The sequence below is a fragment of the Schistocerca gregaria genome, chromosome 11, assembly GCF_023897955.1.
Source record: "Schistocerca gregaria isolate iqSchGreg1 chromosome 11, iqSchGreg1.2, whole genome shotgun sequence".
In the NCBI taxonomy this organism is placed as follows: domain Eukaryota; kingdom Metazoa; phylum Arthropoda; class Insecta; order Orthoptera; family Acrididae; genus Schistocerca; species Schistocerca gregaria.
This window is the reverse complement of record NC_064930.1, coordinates 74,674,877-74,689,704: the sequence shown is the minus strand read 5'-3', so window position 1 is coordinate 74,689,704 and position 14,828 is coordinate 74,674,877. Positions and strand designations below refer to the sequence as shown.

The following is a 14,828-nucleotide window of genomic DNA, read 5'->3' as shown; positions in this document are numbered from 1 at the left end:
CTCTCTCTACGAATTCGCGCATGAAATTTTCAGACAACGTTGCCCACATGAGGCATCATAACAACGTTTCACCAGGCAACGCCGGTCAACAGCTGTTTCTGTATGAGAAATCGATTGGAAACTTTCCTCATGTCAGCAAGTTGTAGGTGTCGCCAACCTTGTGTGAGTGCTCTGAAAAGCTAATCATTTGCACATCACAGCATCCTCTTCCTGCCAGTTAAATTTCGCGCCTGTAGCACGCCATCTTCGACGTGTACCAGTTTTAATGGCCAGTAGTGTATGTTTCGCAAGGCAAGCGCTCTGAAAAATTCGGGAAATTTGGAAATTTGTGTTGCTGACTCTTTTCAGCTATTCACCTGAGCCACCATTGTGACACTGGGTGGATACATGGTGTAACTGACTTGTGGTGAACAACGTTTCCTGACTGATGCTTGCCACAGATCTGCCTGTGACCCCTAATTGCACCAGATGTAGTGTTTAAGGGCAAAGGGCTGCTCAGTTGGCGACGACATGTTTCAGGATCATCTCCGATGTCACACGCTCAGAAGATGGAGGGCGCACCAGCAGAGGCAGTGCGTGCGCAGACTCACTCCACAGCCAGTGTCACGGGAGGCGAGACTGCGCCCGAGCAGGTCGACTCCATACCCAGTGTCACGGCAGCTGAGGCGGTGCCTGTGCAGACTCACTCCATCCCCGGTCTGAAAGCAGCCGAGGCCGTGCGTGCTCTGACTCGCTCCGTGCCTGGTCTCACAGATGCTGGCGCCATTAACCTCTTAAAGGGTCACTTACAGCTGATGGCTGTACAGCATACGCACTCGACACCGAGTGTTACGGCAGACCAGGGAGCGTCTACGCAGAATCACTCCGCCCGCAGTCTCGAGGCAGCCTGGGCTGTGCGTGCGCTGACTGACTCCTTCCCCGGTCTCACGGGTCCTGGCGCCATTAACCTGTTAAAGGGTCACTTACAGCTGATGGCTATACAGCACAGCTTGGCACTCACGGAAGACAAGGCAAGGTAAGCATGAGCTTAGTCACTCACTTGTGTTCGCCGGTTCTGCACACATCCAAAAAAGTTTTGTATCACTCGAGTTCCCGGAACTCCTGAAGATAGACGCTGACTGGTGATATTGTATCTCAGATACAGTCCCTTTGACTGTTCAGAGATGTCACTAAACCCGACCAAACCATGCATGAGCAGCGCCTATTAGACAGAGGGGGTCCGACAGCCCATCAGTTCCGGTCATTCCACCAGGAATGAGTTACACTGCTCGCGTCATCTGTTGTTCAACCGTGCCTAGACGGTCAATACCACTGTTCGATCGCGCTTGCATTATTAATCTGTGCCAGGAAGGGTTCTCAACAAGGGAAGTGTCCAGGCGTCTAGCAGTGAACCAAAGCGATGTTGTTCAGACATGTAGGAGACGCAGCGAGACAGGAACTGTCGATGACATGCCTCGGTGACGCCGCCCAAGGGCTACCTACGGATTATGGGTCGGAGGAACCCTGACAGCAACGCATCCATGTTGAATAACGCTTTTCGTGCAGCCACAGGACGTCGTGTTACGACTCAAGCTGCGTCCAATAAGCTGCATTATGCGCAGCTTCAATCCCGACTTCCATGGCGAGGTCCATCTTTGCTAACAAGACACCATGCAGCGCGGTACAGATTCCGAATGGACCACTCACGATGGGCATAACGGTTTCTTCACCGCATATGCCTCCAACCAGACAATCGTCGCAGACGTGTTAGGATGCTACCCGGTGAGGCTGAACGCCTTAGACACACTGTCCAGCGAGTGCTGCAAGGTGAATGTTCGCTGCTGTTTTGGGGTGGCATCGTGTGGGGCCGACGTACGCCGCTGCTGGTCACGGAAGGCGCCGTAGCGGCTGCACGATACGTGAATGCCATCCTACGACCGACAGCGCAACCATATCGGCCGCACATTGGCGAGGCATTCGTCGTCGTGGACGACAATTCGCGCCCCCATCGTACACATCTTGTGAATGACTTCCATCAGGAGAACGACATCGCTCGACTGGAGTGGCCAGCATGTTCTCCAGACATGAAACCTCTCGAACATGGCTGGGATAGATTGAAAAGGGCTGTTTATGGACGACGTGGCGTAGTGTCCCACCAACCACTCTGAGGGATCTACGCCGAATCGCTGTTGAGAAGTGGGACATTTTGGACCGACAGTGCCTTGATGAACTTGTTGATAGTATACCACGACGAATACAGGCATGCACCAATGCAAGAGGACGGGCCGCTAGCCACTGTGTACAGCAACCTGGACCACCACCTCTTAAGGTCTCGCTGTATGGTGGTTCAACACGCAATGTGTGCTTTTCATGAGGAATAAAAAGGGGCGGAAATGATGGTTATGTTGATCTCTATTCCAATTTTCTATACAGGTTCCGAAACTCTCGGAATCGAGGTGATGCAAAACTTTTTTCGAAGTGTGTATACACGTATGTGTCTCACTACCTATAGTGTCTGCCACTGTGTTCCTTAGTGGTATTTTGACTTGATTGACAACTACAAAAGGCATTTGCAGGTAGCACATACACATAATGCATTCACTGGCTGCCGTGGAGAAATGTTCTCAAAACTCCCCTGGCTAAAAACGCAGCTGAGAAAGATTCTAGCCCCCTGCCACACACTGCGGCTACAGGTAGGAGCACCTCAGAGCCATTCACAGAATGTACGGCCGCGTATATTCTCCATGTCACGTCAGTCTGAAAATTACAGTTAGCCGTAAACCATAATGTTTATTACCAGTAGAAAGTGTGTAACCGAATTAAACACAGTTTTTAATTACGTGCGTGAGCAAAATGACATTTAATGAATGGGCATCCTCTGTTATATTCTAATGGAATGTCTGTGGGAAACTTAGATTATTATCGAGAAGAAGCCCAAGTCAACAGGGATTTCTTCTTCCGCAACATTACATGCAGTTTACGTGGAGACAGCTCCCGAAACATTTCGAGGACTCTGGCTTCTCGACATGAAGATGATACGTGACGAATATTCAGATGAAGCCATCTTGGTGATCAGCAAGAAGGAAGTTTAGTTATCCAAAAAAGATTCACTATGTGATCAAAAGTATCCGGACACGTGGCTGAAAATGACTTACAAGTTCGTGGAGCCCTCCACCGGTAATGCTGGAATTCAGTATGGTGTTGGACCACCCTTAGCCTTGATGACAGCTTCCACTCTCGCAAGCGTACGTTCTATCAGGTGCTGGAAGAATTCTCGGGCAATGGCAGCCCATTCTTCACGGAGTGCTGCACTGAGGAGAGGTATCGACGCCGGCAGATGACGTTGACCGGGTATTGACCACACGCACACCCTGCCATCGGGTCGCCACATTGTGTACCTTGATTCGTCACTCCAAACAACGTTTTTCCACTGTTTAATCGTATCATGTTTACGCTCCTTACACCAAGCGAGGCGTCGTTTGGCATTTACCGGCGTGATGTGTGGCTTACGAGCAGCCGCTCGATCATGAAATCCAAGTTTTCTCACCTCCCGCCTATCTGTCATACTACTTGCAGGGGATCCTGATGCAGTTTGGAACTCCTGTGCGATGGTCTGGATAGATGTCTGCCTATTACACGTTACGACCTCCTTCAACTGTCGGCGGTTTGTCAGTCAGCAGACGAGGTCGGCCTGTACGCTTTTGTGCTGTACGTGTCCCTTCACTTTCCACTTCACTTTCACATTTGGAACAGTGGTTCTCAGCATGTTTAGGAGTGTGGAAATCTCGCGTACAGACGTATGAGACAAGTGACACCCAATCACCTGGCCACGTTCGAAATCCATGAGTTCCGCAGAGCGCCCAATTCTTTGTTTTTTTTTTTTTTATTCCCGATACTTTGGATTACATAGTGTGTGTCAAAGTGACAGAAGTGAACGTTTCCTTTAAGAAAATCATAGCTTAGGAATAACTGGATTATTATGACCGAGGAAAGCACGTTGTCGAGGAGAGACATGATAAAAGCCAGCCCATATCTTCTGATAACAAGAATCCCACAGCAAATGCGCCAAGGATATCAAATAGCCTCTTGGCAGTGGTAGGCCCTGAGGACGGCGGTAACGTGCCGCAGAAACTCGTCGTGTGACACAATAGAGGCGTTCTCAAGATACAGCTGTGGCGTTATTTTTCTCAGAATGTTCTTGCTTTTCTTTTGTATGTGTGTTGCTGAGTTTTACTTCTCCCCTCAAGTAACACAGTTTGCAGTACATCAACATACTTTGTGTGCTAGGTTCATTGTGGCGAAGCAATGAAAACAGAATTGTTTGTTTCTCAGTGCACACTTCAGCAGTGTTACGCATACAGTGTAGTGGAAAAGCCAAGGTTTACTTACAAGAAGTTTTGTCATTGTAACCTACATGAGTGCATGAGACATTACTGTAGTCTGTAAGTCCACAGGTTTTAAAGTCGCCTTCAGATACATGGCAGGCATAAGAATTTACTTGCAAGTGGATGTGTGTGTGTGTGTGTGTGTGTGGATGGATGCGTGTATGTGGTTGAGTGTGTTATGCAGACGTTTCTGTGCATCATGCCAAACAATAAGTATTTGTGTTTGGTGTGGTTGAGTTGCGAAATTAACTATGAAGATGCCAAGCAACTGTTTTAAGCCCTCGCTGTAGATGTTTAGTGTCTTTGCTAGCTTGAGAAACGTTTGCTGCACACAAAGGACCAGTGATAGACGTATTAAGAACCTGTTTCATTGCAGGTCAGTTCTTAGATGTGAAGGTGAAAGGAAGTGAATGTCAAGTGTGACTTTGAGAAAATGTGTCAACAGAATTTCTTGAGTGATTGAGAACACGGACTCTTAATGGGAAATGGACGTGCATTTTGATACAGGGATGCAATGATATATGTGTACTTTAAGCGACACAGAATTCTATAAGATAAAAGGGAGAATGTTTTATATTGGTAATTTAGAACTGGACAGTTGCGTTTCATGAATTCTTGTCTGTTTCGCATAGTTTTCTTGATAACTTGTGTGTGTGTTTATAGTAAAGTATGAGAATGTCTCTGTTTTGTGTAGGGAGCTTTCTCAAATGAACAGCCGGATGATCCAGATGGCAGATGACGGGATGGTGGAAGAGGTGGAGAGGCTGCTGATGTTAGGGGCGAACGTGGAGGCGAAGGAAGAGAGGTATGGCTGGACAGCCCTTCACCCTGCATCAATCGACGGACACTTGGGCGTGGTGCAGTGTCTGCTGAGGTACGGAGCGGATGTGGGCGCGAGAGACAGCGAAGGGCGGACGCCACTGCACTGGGCCGCGAGGTACGGACAATTGGAGGTGCTGGAGTATCTGCTGGAGAACGGGGCGGATGTGCAGGCGAAGGACGTCGAAGGCCAGACGCCAGTACACTGGGCAGCAAAGAATGGCAGTTTGGGGGCGCTGGAGGCCCTGCTGGAGAGTGTGGTAGGCGCCGAGGACAACAATGACGACACCCCTCTCCACTTGGCCGCAACCTGGGGCTACACAGAAGCGGCGCTGCTACTGGTGAGGTTCGGTGCTGACCTGGGTGCCGAAGGCCAGGAGGGGCTGACGCCGCAGCAGAGGGCCGAACGCTGGGGCCACGAAGGCACGGCAGCTGCACTGCTGGCAGCAGCCTCCCAGACTGGAGTCCAGCAAATGTCTGTGGACTAAAATTCAAATAGTTTCACTACACATTTTTTCTTTTCTGGAATAAAGCATACTAAAAAGTTATGCTACAGTCACTCATTTGCACCCTCTTTGCACTATACAACAACTGAAGTAAAACACTGCAGCTAAACTAAGATGAAGGTAGGTATGTCAAACTATTATCAAGTAAACACAGTAACAAGAGACAACCTTTCTTTCGAATGAAACGTCTGAAATACATTCGTAGGAACAACATTCGAAACTTCAACAAGAACTGAAAAATACACGCGGCGTCATTATTCGATAAGCGTAACTACTCAACAAGTTTTCACATACTGTAAAGTATTTCATAGTGGTTTGCTAGGTATTCTGTGCAACTAGTATAAATTGCACAGTAGCCACGTTAGAGCCACATAAGGTCTACGGTCAGAATGGATCTTCGAGTCAGATCTGTTCTAGAATTTAATGTATGTCTGTCTCTGCAGCACAGATGATGTCATGCTTTGATTAATTCCAAAATGAAATAATTGGCAATATTCACACTACATCGAGCACTTATCGTGAGGAATCTTATGATCAGTTCACGTGTAGCTCAGGAGAATCGAAGAACAATCTCCAATTGTATGTTCCTCGAATAGCTGTAACGCTGCTGTTCAGCCTGCTAAGTAACACGAGCCGTCACTCTCAAACAACAGAAGCCTACAACAGATTTTCCGGCTTTCACAACATTCCTTACTACCACCTACAGCCAACTGATTGTGAGGCCGTTCCACTCAGACGGGGAACTCCACGTCACGTGTAACGCTGCTGGATGACAAAACATCGCTCCAACAACACTGCTTACGTTTGCTTTTCTCCACATACGCCACTGAATGACCTGCAGAAGAGACGCCCGCCTGTGTTACTCCACGCCAGTATAACGCCAGCACGGGTTCCACAATATCGTAAAAGCAGCGTCGGATTCACAAGGACACGGTACTGACTTTTAACGCATTTAATCGCGCTCGCAGACCGTCGAAATATAGAAGGTTGAGTTTATTTCTCCGTTAACTCTCCGTCTCCTGCGGCCCACAGAGCTTTGTCGATGCTTCAGCGACTGATTGTTGCTCCTGGCGCTCCACAATATCGGAGGTTCGCAACATTCTCGCGAGTGATGGTGGTTTTATGGAGAAAGTGAAAACGGGAAAAAATTATAACAAATGCACAATCACCAGTCAGACTTTACGTTTATCGAAGTTGTAAGCGAGTAACTGTATGTAGTCTATATAAACCAGCATTTAGTGTCAGGTCTCCTACACACAAACACGAAAAGATATCGTTCTGTCCAATCGAAATTACGCGTCGTATTCTTCGATGAAAAATGCTACTGACCTCTACCGATGACTTGTGGTGTCTTGCCTGCATAACACTTCCACCTTTCGACAGCAAACGATTGTGTACTACTTTACACACTCTGTGCGCACATAACAGCACTTCAGACTGCTGTGTGTAACGAAAGTATAAAGCGAATAATGCTAACAGTGCTGTTTGAGCGAGGTTTGCCATCCAGCAGCGTTATACAGGGCGTGGAGAAACAATTTGACCAAAATTGCAGGGCGAAAGGACACCATGAGACATAGGAGTTTCTGTATGGGAACTAAGAGTCGTAAATGCATGTTTTCAGCGCTACAGGAACGTAATCGAAATCTAACATACGGAGGCCCTTGTTCTAAATGACAGGTAATTTGCAGAAAATGTATCCGTAAACAGAACGTTGGCACTAACCAGTCGTCACGTTGAGAACAAGATAAATTTAAAACATCACTAACACGTGTATCGTATTTAGTTGACGAACGAGACGGTACTTGTTCAGAAATGAGGACAATCACATGTCCACGTTTCTTGTTTGGATATGTCTTAAAAAGGTCAAAATTGTTAACATAAGTGTGTATAGAAAATGTTCAAACTGACCACCGTTTTCATGCTGGCATAGTGGTTTTTCTCTACTCAGATTCCTTCATTGATACTGTCTTCGTCAGATTGGTTTTCCGCGCCCCGTGTATGCCAGACAATGCATTACACTCTGTTGTTGGAATTCTCACGAGTCCAGTACTCTTAATCTTTGGTAGAAAGAGCTAAGAACGGCAAAATGGCGGGAATACGTTGGTAGCGACTAGTAACTTTAAAATACAGACGACAGTAACTAGGTAAAAGGAAATGTGACACTTATAAGGAAGCACTACTTAATTAGACGTGAAACACGTTTCATGATTACAAAAAGTCCTCTAGTAGAGTGGTGGACGCAGAAATGCCGTGACAAGAGTGTCTGCCACGCTATTGTAGGGCAACGTATGAGGCCACACAGAATAGGTATTAGTGAAAGCAAGCACCGTTGCTCGGTTGCCAAAGCGTTTAAAATTAAAGACGAAATAAATTTATGCCGTCTACGATGTTGAAGTGATGTTTCGGAGCAGCATGACTACGGTTAAATTGATTATTCTTTCTTAGTTCGCTATATATCTACGACACAAGGACGATACCCTATGGAACCAAGTAGCCCCTACTCCTTCTCCTGACCAGAGGCAAACACTATTCTACTTATTAACTGTTTTGATTATACTGAAATGTGGTGAATATTGCTTCTAGCCCTGCATCAAGGTGGGCTAACAGAATCGGATACCTGCTGCGAGTTTCCATGTTTGTACGGAGCAGTCGAGACGAACGGCGCGACACAGACGGCGACCACGCGGGACACAACATCGGGATGACCAAATTTTCCGAAACAAATTTTCTGTAGTCCTGTTTACACGTTAAACCTTAATCTATTCTACTAGCCGGAACGAACGTCTGCGATACGTTCCAAGATTGATACGTTTCAGACCCATGGTCTCCGCTGAGAAAACTATCGACGATGGAACGAACTTAGTGGTGTTTTCGTATTGCGAAACGAAGAGGTCATCAAGTAATGTAGAGTACGAATCCCTCACGGACGCCAGTGAAAATATAAGCTGGGTGAGGTGAGACGTGAGGTGGTGTTCTAAAGTCTAAAGTCTTATCCAGGCCCACTACATCGTCAGTGGCTCCTCTGCTAACCGACCAGGATTACGCTCGTTGTCGAAAGAAATGCGAGGCGGCCACCGGTGGAAGGGTTTTACACCTGAAAAGATTAGGCGTAGGCGTTTAGGGATGGCCAGAAAACTTGTGATAGAGTAATCAATCAGTGTTGTGTGATGGAGCCTATGCCCCTAAGCGAGAGGTTGGCTGTGATTATAAGGGCATTTGCAGCATCGATATTGCAGTGTTTCCGTGATAAGACAGAACTGCTATTGGCAGATCGATCTGCAATGACGGCCCTATGTGGAATGTATTAACAGTCCTACTACTTTACTGTCAAAGAGACGATTTGAAGACGTCACGCACATCCCTAAATATGTATATTACCAACAAATCAGGGATTCAAACAGTAGATAATAATTGTATGATAACAAATTTGTCGCAGGTGTGCTTGTCCCACATTGGGGAATAATTTAGAAAGAGTACATAGATATACAAATCGCACTGACTTGAGGGACAACTCTGCGATGCGACACGAGGGACAGCTCATTCAATAGAGGAAATCAAAATGATAACTCTTGGAGGTTTCGCGGCAATTTATAAAGACCGCGTCATTTTGGTTGTTCGTTTATCTCGCACTGACGAATTACAGAGGTGTGACGCGGAGAGAAATGAGATTGCGATGATGAGTTGCAGGCTTTTCTTAGCTGCGGCGTAATCGGAGGAGCGCAACATTTCTTATCGTCTTTTCTGTGGATTAAGGAGGACAACACTATGCTCTTTTATTCTGCGAGTTTTGATATTTACTTCGAAACAAAAGTAGTAGGCGACATTCACTGAAATGTTCAGAGTACCTGTCACGCTACCTATGTAGAGTCAGGCAGATGAAAGATTCTAATGGTGCACAGTAGTTTCGGCTCGGTGACTGCGTTTGCCCTAATTGGGACATAGTTTCCAAAGAATTGCATTACATGTACGGCGTTTGCCAATTTGTAGCACAGATTCCTAGTAGTATGGACTTTTCGGACACGTCGTACGAGAACCTTGAAGTGATAAATTTCTTCTCTATTGTCATCGAGGCAACTTTCATACTGGGCTGATACGTGGCTGGAATGTGTAAGAGGAAGAAGCAAACTACAACGAAAACCCTTTGGCAACAAAGGCTGTGCCATTCGATGGTCGATGCAGAAAACAAAGCGACGGAAATTTGTGCGTTTGGAACTTGTAATCCCTGTTTTCCTAGCGACCGATTAGATGTGCGCCATTTATATGTTTTGATAGTATATTAAAGCAGTAGCAGTACACCATTTAGATGCTAAAACTTCAAAATAGGACAAATCTTTTGCAAATACTGAAGGCATCGTCTTAGTAAGAATACTGCAAGGCAGAGTTCTGTCTAAGGCAGGGGCTGCACGTGTGGCGCTGCAGAGTCGGCCGTAATAAACAGGGCATGTGTGTCCGTGTTGTGACGTCACGGCTGTGGACCGCGCGACGAGGCCTGCCGCGATGAGTACAGAGTGCGCGGACACGTTGCACAGTAGGTGTCTACGCCTGCATGTTGTGCGTTCCCCGGCTGGGTGGGCGGCGGTGAGTTACCGGCTCTGCTCGCTGTACAAGTGCTTGCAGACCGTCTCAAACACACGCGAAACAAACGCCGTTACAGTTTGCCCGGTGGCGGAGCTGTGAGGAGTGTTTGGACACACTCTCTAAGTAGGGAGAATTTTAACCCCACTGACTCCACAAGCTACGCACGAAACTTGTTTCAAAGTCGTCGCATAGGTAGAAAGTAGGGATGGGTGTCGGTCGTCAGCTCCAAAACGCTACGAATGGCGAAGATTCTGAGGCGACACGATGTGAATCTCTAACTCGGTATGTGAATGTCTTCCATCAGTGACGTATTCGGTAGATCACGCTCCATATCTCGATACTGTGTCGCTGTCTGTACTGGAGTATGCAGAGGTCATAGCCTCTTATTCTGTGCACTTTCGGACATCACGGATGTTAGTTCTTGAAGCATAATAACACACCTCACACGTACTCCCGATGAAACGGCCAGAAAACGATATGCCTCCCGCCAAACCGACCAGCTAAATGAGCCACATTCCTGCAAGAACAGGAATTCGTCGTATTACTGTATTCTGTCGTTTGTGAAAATAAAGAATTGTCAGGGCAGTGTTTGGAACGATTGATGTAGTTTCAGGTGGCCAACTGCAATCAGGACAGTTGTCGGATTAACACTGCGAGTCTTGGGGAAATTAGCTCAACTTCATTATTACGTGTGTGATACTAATACAACAAGGAGATCAGCTGTTGAAATCAGTCCTTGATTCTACCTATAAATGCTGCAGAATGAAATTTTTATAAATACTGCAACTGCCTTGGTTTCGAACCGCAACGCAGCAAGGATAGATGCACGTGCCTTATATGTGCTTATCTGTAAGGCCTAAGGTATGAAACGTGGAGTGTGTCCGCATGCGCCAAAGAGCAGTGTGTAACGCAGTCAGCCACCGTAAAATAAAGCTTTGCTGACTTTCGTTCTCGCGATCATTGCTCTCCGGCGACATGACAGAGTAATATCGCGGACAGAAGATTTTTTGTTTTTTGTTTTTATCGCCTTTCCAGTAAATTAGTTGTGACCTTCACGGCGGTTCTCCTCTTCACATATGCAGTGTGTGAAAGCCGACGACAGATCTCTTTTCTTATCCGTTACCAGATACGAACGCAATCTGTAGAAACGGACGAACAACAGTTGGACACATTGTACGAAGTAAAACACGTTCTGATACTGCGGTTATAATCCGCGTCGATACGAAACACACGACGGTCTCAACTTCTTTATTATGTCTTGACAATCGATAGACGGTGACTAGGTATCTGCTAATCCTATGTACGTGTTTAAGGTTTCGCCTTGACACGAGAGGAATTTTTCGAGCCATCACACGTCTTCAAAACCGTGCAGTTCCATCCCTTATCGCTGCGCAAACTCCGCACAACGCATGTCATGCAAGTGAGCATAATAAAAGTATCACGTGCGGCAATTGGCTTGGATAAAAACGTTTTGACGGTATTTTTTGACGATTACTATACGTGTTTTCGGGAAGATTTACTCACAGGATCTCCTCCTTCTCAGGAGTGTAGGGTAAGATCAGCTGGAGGCAGCTGAGACAGAAGGCTACCCATGTCGGTGCGGAGTGCGAAACAGCACACTTCGAATGCATTACAATGGTACAGCTGCCAGCGATTAGGAGTGCGATTCTTCCCGGGTTCGATTCCCGGCGGGGTCAGGGATTTTCTCTGCCTCGTGATGGCTGGGTGTTGTGTGATGTCCTTAGGTTAGCCAGGTTTAAGTAGTTCTAAGTCCTAGGGGACTGATGACCATAGATGTTAAGTCCCATAGTGCTCAGAGCCATGTGAACCATTTGTAGGAGTGTGATTCACGTGTGGGAATGGACACGCATCTCGCAATTGGCGGACAACGCAAGATTCTGCTGTTCCTAAATATTAAAAATTAAGTCGCTGTGCCAATTAGGAATTCACTGACGTTTCGATGACGAACGCTTGCATATATATATTTTCCTCCCGTTTTCGTTTATCTCAGGAAACCGCCAATACTCGCGGCAGAGCTAAAATTAACACCGACCCTCGTGGTGGCAGCAGCAATCAGTCACTGGGGCAGAGACAAAGCTCTGTCGGCTGCAGGAGACGGAAGACCAGCAGGAAAAGGAATTCAGCTTCTCCACTCCTGCTGTCCACTTTTTTTAAATTTGCTCACGCTCTGCACAGTGTAATTGTGAGGAGCTGATGCTGGTTTGACGGCTTGTGTGTCGCGTGCTAGCGTTCCAGTGACGTGGTGGGCGATCGGCGTGGCAGTCATCGAATGACAAATGCGCAGCGAATGTAAAGCATTAAAAATTTAAGCAGTGCTGATTCAGCGAATCCAGCATCGTTATACAGGGTACATACAAAATATATGATGAAAAGTGCAGCCTGGAAAGGCTGCATGAAACACAGACATTTGAGAATAGCATTTAGGCGTGGCAATTGCACATTTTCGGCGGTACCGGAACGTAATTAAAATCTCCCACACGGGCGTCTTGGCACCAAATGATGGTTAATTTACCGGAAATGTAACCTATGAAATGATCGATAAAAATAAATGATTAATTGCAGCGGATACAAGAAGACTTGGTTGCCAAGTGACGTCACACGTCAGTGTGGTCTGCTGCCGTCTCTTAAGGCCCCTCAGCCGCTGTCGTCACCATTAAGACGTCACGGAAGCCTCAGCTGTCACGACACCCCTGTGATTAAACTTTGATTTTTTTAAATAGATAAAACTCTTTATCTTTTAAAACTGGCGTCGCATTAAACAAAAAACAAAGTGCTGTCTGACTGCAAGCTGCTGCGTTCGTTACTTCTTTCTGTTTTCATTTCTTTAATGGAATCGCAGTTACTCCAGAGAAAGTCAGAATGTAACTGCCATCTTTCCGTGGCGCCTACGGCAACAATCGACCGCTGATGCACCGACAGAGCTCTGTGGTCTTCGAGAGATGGAGAATTATCGGAGAGATAAACTCGGCTTCTATATTACTACGATCTGCATTTGCAGAATGTGTATACGTAAACAGAATATTTGAAGAACAGGATAAATTAAAGGTATCACACGTGTATCGGACTTGGCTGACGCACCATGTTTCATTTTTCAACATCTCATAAAAAAGCCAAAATGAATGACGGATAAGCATCCACTTAATCTTTGATGGAAAGTGTGAAAAACGGCAAAATGACGGAATGCGTTGGTAGCAATTTGTAACTTTAAAATTCAGTGGATGATAACTATGAAACGTTTAACAAAGGCGCTAAGGAAATAGACGTTTCTTGATTACAAAATGTCCTCAGGTAAAGTAGTAAATGTACAAGTGTCGTAACAAGAGAGTCAGTCACGCTATTATGGGGCAACACGTGCGACAGCACAGAGTCAGTATTAATGAAAGTAAACACTATGCACCGTCGGTCAATTGCCAAAGCATTGAAAACGAAGCAAAATTTTTAACTGCGTTGGTCACATTCTTACCATCAACGTGAGTAAAGGCGGCACTCTTTTTTATCGTCTGTGATTTGGTATTGGTGGCTCAGAGACTGTTGAATAAAGCGATATTAACTTCTCTTTGTATTTCAATAAACATGTGAAATATGTGGACAACAATCTATGGAACCACGTGGACCTGGACCAGAATTTAATATTTTCTGTGATTTAGCTCCTAGCCTGGTTACTGAGCAGGTAAGGTGAACGGTACGACAGATATGACGTTTACACCGGACACAACATTCACAAGACGAAACTTTGGGCAACTGCTTTTCTCTAGTCATGTTTGCATATGAAACGTTAGTCCGAAGAAGCCTCTATTTTGCGAGCTTCATAACATTTACGCTCATAGCCTCTGCAATGCAACTATCCTCGGTACAGCGAACTTTTCGGTGTTTCCCTAATATCGAGAGGAGACATTAACAAACGGTGGAGGGTACGGACTTGTTACGGACGCCAGTGAAAACATGGGGAGAGGGAGGAGGTTGCACATAAATGGATGTATCCATGTCCGTTAAAGCGTTGGATGGTGCTGTATTGAGCGGCAAAAGTTACGTTTACTGGTGCACGGTTGTATATAGGTTGCGCACTTGTTTCTTTTACGGCTTTGTGGTGCCCACTATTCAAACACGATAGATAAGGGACAGGATACTAGACAAGAGGTTACAAAACGGATAACTTTACGTGTTTCCACATTGTCAACAAGACGAGTACCGGCCTGTTTTTGTACACGACCGGAATGTACAGGAGACCACAGTACCGTTTCCGGAAAGAACATGTCACAGCGATGTAAACATGTCGTGTACACGGCTCGCGCCATCCTTTTGCACAACCAGCAGACAGAGCGATTAATAATTATATCAGTTGGCAGCTGTTGAAACCAGTCGGAAAGATGTCCGCCGTTTACGTTTTCAAGGTGTATTAAGCGTATAGTAGAGCAAAAATGAGACACATAGAAATGGGAAAAAATTGTTTCTTCTGTACTTTAGTAATAAGAATTAGAGGCCTGGGTCACTAGATTACAGGCGTGGCGTGTTTGCCAGTGCAGGATCGTTGGTAATGAAT

The 14,828-nt window shown here is 46.1% G+C and overlaps 2 protein-coding genes across 2 annotated transcripts in view; both read left to right on the top strand.

Moving 5' to 3' along the window:
- Window positions 1-14,828, top strand: part of LOC126295335 (E3 ubiquitin-protein ligase MIB2) — a 370,711-nt gene that overhangs the window by 233,546 nt on the left and 122,337 nt on the right. The window lies entirely within an intron of this gene.
- Window positions 549-5,731, top strand: LOC126295030 (CARD- and ANK-domain containing inflammasome adapter protein-like). Its single transcript, XM_049987280.1, has 2 exons — window positions 549-1,015; window positions 5,059-5,731. Exons 1-2 carry the CDS (start codon window positions 549-551, stop codon window positions 5,669-5,671), a joined length of 1,080 nt encoding a protein of 359 aa, XP_049843237.1. The 3' UTR covers window positions 5,672-5,731.